General features: G+C 39.8%; 1 protein-coding gene across 1 annotated transcript in view; it reads left to right on the top strand.

The window, feature by feature from the left end:
• The window catches only part of LOC116087358, a 59,435-nt gene that overhangs the window by 29,583 nt on the left and 20,987 nt on the right, over positions 1 to 8,865 (top strand). The window contains exons 2-4 of the mRNA XM_031366054.1: positions 938 to 1,037; positions 5,694 to 5,812; positions 6,698 to 6,866. Of these exons, the coding sequence (XP_031221914.1) occupies positions 5,755 to 5,812; positions 6,698 to 6,866 (227 nt within the window). The 5' untranslated portion in view covers positions 938 to 1,037; positions 5,694 to 5,754. The remainder of the gene's footprint in view (positions 1 to 937; positions 1,038 to 5,693; positions 5,813 to 6,697; positions 6,867 to 8,865) is intronic.

Genomic DNA, 8,865 nt, shown 5'->3' with positions numbered 1-8,865 from the left:
ATCTTAGCCATTCTGATTGATGTAAGGTGGAACCTCTGGTCGTTTTGATTTGCATTTCCCTAGGCTATGTCAATTGTTCAATACATTAATCCTAGAAAATCCTATACCACCATCTAGTGGTCACCTAGTTCAGACTATCTCTCCTGTTACTGTTCTAAGCGAGCCTTAAGCTCCTAGGTGGCAAGCTTTCCCCGGCTATGTCTGTCTAATCTGAAAAGTGAAGCACTATTGGAAGAAAGAATGTCCTTCTCTCATCTGTGAGGGAAGGCCAGCTTCCATTCAAGGACTTTAGTCTTTGGTTCAATATGAAAAAACAAAATATGCCCTTAACTTTGTTTCTGGATTATGGGGAGCTTAGTGAGTCAAGAAACCTTTCTCTTTTTGAGGACTGGTGAGGCCACAGGAAAAGCTCCTGTATTCACTATTTCTGTGGATAACCCTTGGGTAACCCTCAGTGTGGCTGGGACCAAAATTGCATTCCTTACTGACAAGGGAGAGACTATTTCTTCCTTGATGATCTTCTCTTATTTGACTTCCCAGTCTTTAGGCATTCTCACTGTTACTAATGGCAAGCCCTAACAAGCTTACTTAACAAAATGATCTTAACCTGTATGATAAACACCATCTTTTCACTCATTCCTTTCTGAGCCAATCTAGTTGTTCCTTTGTCCTCTGTCTTACTGTTCTATTTATTGCTCTGCAGTGACACCATGACAAGGCAACCTATAAGAGGAAACATTTAATGGGGGCTTGCTTACAGTTTTAGAGGGCTAGTTCATAATCATCATGGGAAACAGGCATGGGAAATGGCAGTGGAACACTAGCTGAGAGCTTTACATCCTGATCTTCAGGCAGCAGGTAAAAGAGACTGAGACTGGTGTACTGTGGGATTTTGAGACCTCAAAGCCCATCTCCAATTATATACCTCTTTCAATAGGGTCACACCTACTCCAAGGACATACCTCCTAATCCTTCAAAACAGTTCGACTAACTGAGGACCAAGAGTTCAAACGCACAGACCTATGGGACATTCTCAGGTAATATTTATCATTCTCAGGTCTCTGATGGGGTTGAAGACTAGATAGTGATAATCTCACATATAAATTATGTTGTTTTAGGATTTAAGAAAATGGTTGCCGGGCGGTGGTGGCACACGCCTTTGATCCCAGCACTTGGGAAGCAGAGGCAGGCAGATTTCTGAGTTAGAGGCCAGCCTGGTCTACAGAGTGAGTTCCAGGATAGCCAGAGCTATACAGAGAAACCCTGTCTTGAAAAACCAAAAAAAAAAAAAAAAAAGATTTAAGGTCCAAAAAGATGTTTATAGTTTGATACGTTAAAGTTATGACAGAAATTGATTTAGGTATAAAACTTCGAACTCACCAAGATAGGATAGATAATAGAGTACTTTCTCCAAAGGTGCAAAATACAAATAGACTGGATATGTGAATATAACTTTTTTTCGAGACAGGGTTTCTCGGTATAGCCCTGGCTGTCCTGGAACTCACTCTGTAGACCAGGCTGGCCTCGAACTCAGAAATCCACCTGCCTCTGCCTTCTAAGTGCTGAGATTAAAGGCGTGCGCCACCACCGCCTGGTCTGAATATAACTCTTACCTGAGAGTTCTCATAATTGTTCTTGTTGTATATAGTTAATGATGTTAGAGAAAAAGCCATTTATTGAAGTTAAAGGGGAAGATGTCAGGATGACATTTTTGTACACTGTATGGAGGTGTGTCTCTATTTTTGTTCCTTCCTCACCTGCTTAAGGCATTCTTTGATTGACTTAGCAAAGATCTGAAGCCAATAGCTGAGGCTAAGGCCTGAGCTTTCATAAATAATCTGTGTCATTATTTGGGAGCTGGTGGGTCAGAGACAGTCTAGCAATAGATTCATCCCTATTATATCTGGAGGACAAAATTTTATAGCATTCCTTTCAATCCTTTGGCTTTCACTTTCATTCCATCCCTATCTTCCATGTTCTCAGTGCCATGGTGAAGAGTGTTAATATAGATGTCCTGTCTATGGAGGAACATTTACAGTTGTATGTTTTCAGTGCTTTGAATGGTGCTATGTCTCATCATTAATCACTATAAACTGAAGTAAGAAGCTTCTCTGATTAAGGTTGAGAGCTGCACCAATCTATGGATATAAGTATTTAGAAGGCAGTTTGATAGCATGAGAATTCAGAAAACAACATTAATAGATTCTCCCCTTGGGCCCATGACTTCCCCAGCCATGGGCTTTGACCATATTTACAATACTAGGCATGAATTCCCATCTGCAGGGACAGCCTCCAATCCAATCAAGAAAACAGCTGGTTACCCTTGTAAACAGTTATGCCACTATTGCATCAAGGCTTGCATTTTCTAGGACATATCTCATAAGCAGTGCCACAGGCTGGAGAACAAAGTCTTAAACACATGAGCTTTGGGGGGATATTTTAGATCTAAGCTGTAGTATTATCCATGTCTTATATACATATGAAAACAGAGAAATTATTTAGATTGAATTTACTATCAAGATGGAAACTGAAAGTAAAGATTTGGAAATTTCTCATCCTGTCCACATAAAGAATAAAGCATGTGTCGAGAGAACCAAACAAGAGACATGACCAAAGAATCTTTTGGTAAGGAGATCAGAATGAATAAAAGGAAGTTAGGTGCTATTCATTATGACAATGGAGGGTGCACACACTTTGCAGGTCCAGAGTCCTAGGGCCTTGAGAAAAGTAATGTTTTAAAAGGAAAATTCCAGTCGGGCGGTGGTGGCCCACACCTTTAATCCCAGCACTTGGGAGGCAGAGGCAGGCAGATTTCTGAGTTCGAGGCCAACCTGATCTACAGAGTGAGTTCCAGGACAGCTAAGGACTACACAGAGAAAGCCTGTCTTGAAAAACCAAAAAAAAAAAAAAAAAAAAAAAAAAAAAAAACAAAAAACCAGACCACTAGAAAGTGGTAGGGAGGCAGGATACCTTGATGTTTTTTGACTTACTGCCCAAGGCTACTTTGTGTCTTGGGTAATATTCTTTAGCTATTCTATCCGTGGTTTTAAAAGGCCAGAGGGCAGCTTAAACTATTACTTCAGAAGGCACAGGTCATAAACCTTGACAGCAACCACATAGTTGTTTACTTTTTAAAAGAATTACTTATTTTCTGCATAGGAGTACACTGTAGCTGTCTTCAGACACACCAGAAGAGAGCATCAGATCTCATTACAGATGGTTGTGAGCCACCATGCGGTTGCTGGAATTTGAACTCAGGACTTTGGGAAGAGTAGTCAATACTCTTGACCACTGAGCCATCTCTCCAGCCCCACATTCACGTAGGTACACAGTATGCAGAAGCTTTGGAGGTACTGCTACTTTCATCTAGATTTCTAAGAATGTCTTAGAGGCCCATAGGAATCAGGTAGACAATGCTATAGGAATCAGACTACTCCAAGAATGAGAACTCCCAGAAGAACGATCCAAGACGCGGCCCTGTATTAAGGTCACCATATAATGTCCATATAAAGGACTAGTGGGGTCATGGAAATAGATCCATCTCCAAGAAACCAGAACTTCAGAATCACTGTGTGCTGAAACAATTGCGGCCATGATATCCCCAAATCTGTGAGACCCATGCGTAGGCTTTTCCTAGAAAACTTAAGGGAGTAAAGCCTCCTAGAATTTTGGGCATCTAATTCCATTCTTATACGTCTGAAAGGAAGGCATGGGATCAAAGAAGATTGCTTTCAAGCCTGAAGATTTGATACTGTCTAGTCTGCTGGGACTGGACTTTCCAGTAACGTGTTATTCTTATCTTGTTCCTGTTGTTCCTTCTTGGAGTGAGAATGTCTCACAGATGTCTATCTTACCATTGCATTTTGAAAGCAATTGTTTGATTTCACAGGCTTACATGGGAGGAGAATTTGCCTTAATATTGCAACCATAATCCATAATTTAAGCAGTGGTAGGAACAGCAGAGATTGTAAAGAATGATATTCATGCCTGTCCTTTTGGCTATCAGACTGTCAACAACTATTTTTAAACTTGCAAAATAATTGTTCTTAAATAGAATGAAATAGTTGGAGTATCTGAAGCTGACTTCCACAGAAAAGATACCAAAACCTTCCATCCTACATAACTATCAAAGGCATATGGACATAAGGAAAAAGAACTCTGCCAGGTCAGGACTGGGTGAGAGTCTTACATCCCACAAAAAACCCAATCCTTTTCTTTATCAAAATGAAGAATCATTAATTAAGACTCCCATTTTCCTTAGCTAGGATGAATAAAAAACTGTCTCTGTAATAAAAAACCTGAAACAAACAGGCTTACATTCTCCTTCACTGAGGAAACGACTGGGTAACCTGCCCCAAACAAGTTTATATATTTTCTACCCTTTGTTCCATGGCTTTCTAGAAATTATAAGACAGCCAAAAAAGTATGTGCGGAAGGACATTAGGTTTCTTACTCTCCCTGGTTTGGCTAGACTATAAATAAATCCATTTTCTTTTACCAATTTCTGCTTCACATTTTGTTTTTTAAATATATAGTGAAACCAATATGGCAGATTATGTTCCTAAACATCTGGCAACAACAAGCAAATCATCATAAGAATCTAAAAGAAAGAAGTAAAGACCATCTTCAGGAAGTACTTGCTTATTCAATGGGGAACTAAAGCTGAGCTACACAAAGATGCCAATAGTACCATAATCACTCATTCTGTGTAGCAGAGAAATTAGCTTCTCACAACAGGCTAGGACTGAAAGGCTGGAGAATTTTAGAATTTTAAAATGAGTGCATTTAATAGAAATGTATGTATAATGTATAATCTTTACCTAAAAGGGCATGGAAGACCTGTGTAACGAGCCAGGAATGTAGACTAGACAGTTTCAGAAACCTGTTGGCCACAAAGACACCCCCCTCCCCCGCCCACAGTTAGTTCCAAGAACGAAAAGCAGGATATGAGCCATCTGGGTGGTTCTAGGGAATAGTCAGCCATAAAGTGAAAGCATTGACCAGACCACATTCTTGTGAAAAGTGAGTAGGGATTGGGTCCTGTTAGAATTTTCCACTGTTCTCTTGTTATGTGTCCTTGGTTACCCCCTCACCCTCCTAGTTTGTGTTTTTTCCCTTTAAATACCCCTCACTTCTCATGCTCGGGGTCGAGCTCCTCTGCCCCTGGGTTATGAGCTCGTCCACAGTATACTGGTTTCCCCTGAATAAACCTCATGCTGTTGCATCAAGGTCGGTCTCTCGAGAGTTATTGGGTGGTGGTGTCATCCCGAGACTTGAGCGAGGGTCTCCCTAGCTCTGAGGGTCTTTCAGGACAACTATCAGCTCTTTTCTGACCAGATAAGGCATTGAAAAATAGAGTTTAGCCGGGCAGTGGTAGCGCACACCTTTAGCCCCAGCACTTGGGAGGCAGAGGCAGGCTGATTTCTGAGTTCGAGGTCAGCCTGGTCTATAGAGTGAGTTCCAGGACAGCCAGGGCTACTCCGAGAAACCTTGTCTCGAAAAACCAAAAAAAGAAAAAAAAAAAAAAGAAAAATAGAGTTTAAAAAATAAAATAATGCTTGATTTTCAACTATACTGCTGTTCTCTATCTTAACTTTGTTCTCTATCTTAAGTAGCCCTAAGGAGGCTACAAGAGGAAGAAAAGGAGGTGTTATGATGTCACACATTCTATAACCTCCAAACTCTGCTTCTAGAGGACTAGAGCTGCTGTTGCCTTGGGATTTCTACAACACATCTCTTGCCAGCTGAGTTGGAATGAAGGCTCTTCTTTGGTTTCCCCATGTTTTGTGTTTTGTTTGCTACTGCTGGGCTGGTAAGTCATAGACACCTGGACATCTTTATGTATTTTTCTTTCCCTTTTATGTCCAAAGACCATTCTGTTCTTCTCGTCCCTATTTTACTTATCCCTTTCTGAATTAGTTCAGCCTCCTTTTTCACCACCTCCTCTCATTCTCTTCTCTGTTATATTTATACATCTATTTCCCTTCCTTTTACTTCCTTCTCCTTTCTCCCATGACTTTCTGCCCCACCTTTTTAATTTCTCTGCTTCAGATGTGACACCTTTGTCTATCTTTCCTCACACAAACCATTTTTTCATTTTGTTTAAATGCTCAGAGAAAAAGAGATGTGGCATCACGTTGTCATGATGGAAATACCACATTCACATTTACTCACATAGAACATCAATCACACATGCAAAAGAAGTTAGGCCACATTGAATATGCAACAGGAAATTTCTAGCTGAATTTGAGTATATTAACTAAAAACTCAGAAAGATCTTCAGTATTGAAAATGTTTTTTTTGTTTTTGTTTTTGTTTTTGTTTTTCCGAGACAGGGTTTCTCTGTGTAGCCCTGGCTGTCCTGGAACTCACTCTGTAGACCAGGCTGGCTTTGAACTCAGAAAATCCGCCTGCCTCTGCCTCCCAAGTGCTGGGATCAAAGGCGTGTGCCACCACCACCCAGCGAAAATGTTTTTTTTTGTTTGTTTTGTTTTGTTTTTGAGACAGGGTTTCTCTGTATAGCCCTGGCTGTCCTGGAACTCACTCTGTAGACTAGGCTGGCCTTGAACTCAGAAATCTGCCTGCCTTTGCCTCCCAAGTGCTGGGATTAAAGGCATGCGCTACCACTGCCTGGCTTATTGAAAATGTTGTTAATGCTATGTTCATCATCCTTGTTCCTATCATACCCCCTTTTCAGTGCCCCACATGTCAAGACAGAATTTGAATTCAAGCTCCATGACTTGGAATCTGTTACCAACAAATAGCTACATTGATATACCATGGCTGGCATCTATGCCTGGAAATTGCCAGGGTATTGTCCTGACTCCATGGCTGATTCTTTCAACAGCTAACTGTCTGAAGAAATTGTGAGTATGGAGGAGGAGAAAGAATGTTCTTGGGTTTTCTTGGATATGTTAAGTGAATTTTCTTTTTCAGGATTCCTGTTAGTGGATTATTCAGAGAAACTGGAGAAGATGCTGATAAGAATCACTTTCTGGTACTCAAAGCATGTAATGGGCTTTTTACTATTACGTAGCCAACATCTTTTTTTTTTAATTTTTTAAAAAATTTATTTATTATATGTAAGTACATTGTCACTGTCCTTAGACACACCAGAAGAGGGCGTCAGATCTCATTACGGATGGTTGTGAGCCACCATGTGGTTGCTGGGATTTGAACTCAAGACCTTCAGAAGAGCAGTCAGTGCTCTCACCAACCATCCAACATCTTTTTTATCTTCTCATACTTTATTTTTCCATTTCCTTCTCTCTCACTCATTCTTTTGAAAATCAATTGAATATCATCATTGTCATGCTCAAAACTAATTTCTGAGGAGTCAGAGATAAATGGATTAGTGGTTTCATTATGTCTGTAATCAAGCCTGATGACCTGAGTTTGATTCCTGGAAAAACAGTGAACTCCTGCAAGTTGTTCTGAGTGCTATGCACTTGTTGTCGCTTGTGTATTGTAAGTGTCTGAAAATTGCTGAAGGAAGACCCCAGACTCACATAGTATGCAAAACCAAAGAGCATTTATTCTTCAGAAATGACCAGAATATGGGGGTCAACCATTCTCTAAAATGGTGACGTCAGACAAAGGCATGCAGGCCTTCTTATAGGGAACCAGGGAACTCTCTAGGATTAGGTAATCTAAAATTTCATTGGTGGGTGCTGGGGGGAGGGTCACAGGTAGTCAGTTGTCTACATTCCTATGTCATAAACGTTTAACCATAGGATGAGATAGGGCTGCCCAGAGCAAATGGCCCATTCTGAGATAAGATATTTCCCCATTTTTGTGGTTATCCCCAGGCTGTTCTTTGGGAAGGGGGTTTATGACCTTGTTTCTGGATTTTATGGTCTGTTCCTAGAGCTGGTGCCTTATGGCATTTTCAAAATCAGTCCTGGTCAGTAAAATGAAGACAAATGGGGTTTATATTGTCCTTTCAGTATATACAGGCATTCATAAAAATAAATGAATTTATAATGTGAAATGATCTTTTTCAAAGGAAAGATACAATCTCTGTTCTTGAAGACATGTTAGTCTTTTTATCAAAAATAAAGGAAGACCTTTTTGTGTCATCTGAAGAGATTGGAGTTTAATCACAAATGTAACAAAACAGAAATCTTAGTTTTGGGAATGGCAATAAAACTAAAGGTTATAACCAGAATCTGTTCATAATTACTTAATCTTATATCAATTCAGTTATAAAATCTTGTTCAGACTTTTCTCTCTAATGTTATGTCATTAACTCCTTTGTCTTCATTCCCTATGACCATTGCTTTAATTCAGATATTCATGGTGTTGATTCTGGAATACTTCCATAACTGTTCTTTAGGTTATCATCTATATTCTTTTTGTCTTTTAAGAACTCTTGGAGGGGGGACCAGGAAGAAGGGCAACATTTAGAATGTAAATAAATAAAAGAATTAAAAATAATATTTTATTAATTGTTTTAGAATTTGCATACAATATATTTTGATCATATCAACCCACTTACTCCCAGGTCCACTCCTACCTCCCTACTCATCCAAATTTCTGTCCTCTTTCTCTCTCTTAAGATTGATGAAGTCTAGGGCTGGAGAGATGGCTCAGCGGGTAAGAGCACTGACTGCTCTTCGGAAGGTCCTGAGTTCAAATCCCAGCAACCACATGGTGGCTCACAACCATCCATAAAGAGATCTGACGCCCTCTTCTGGTGTGTCTGAAGACAGCTACTTACACATACTTTACATATAATAATAAAAAATAAATCTTTAAAAAAAAAAAGATTGATGAAGTCTAAAAATGCATTGTTCCACTACTTCTGGGTGTGGGGTTTGCCACTTGATGTGGTCATCCTAGTACTTTCAAAAAAAAAAAAAAAAA

Source organism: Mastomys coucha, chromosome X (genome assembly GCF_008632895.1).
Source record: "Mastomys coucha isolate ucsf_1 chromosome X, UCSF_Mcou_1, whole genome shotgun sequence".
NCBI classification, from domain to species: domain Eukaryota; kingdom Metazoa; phylum Chordata; class Mammalia; order Rodentia; family Muridae; genus Mastomys; species Mastomys coucha.
The sequence above is the reverse complement of the archived record's forward strand: the minus strand, read 5'-3'. Positions and strand labels throughout refer to the sequence as shown.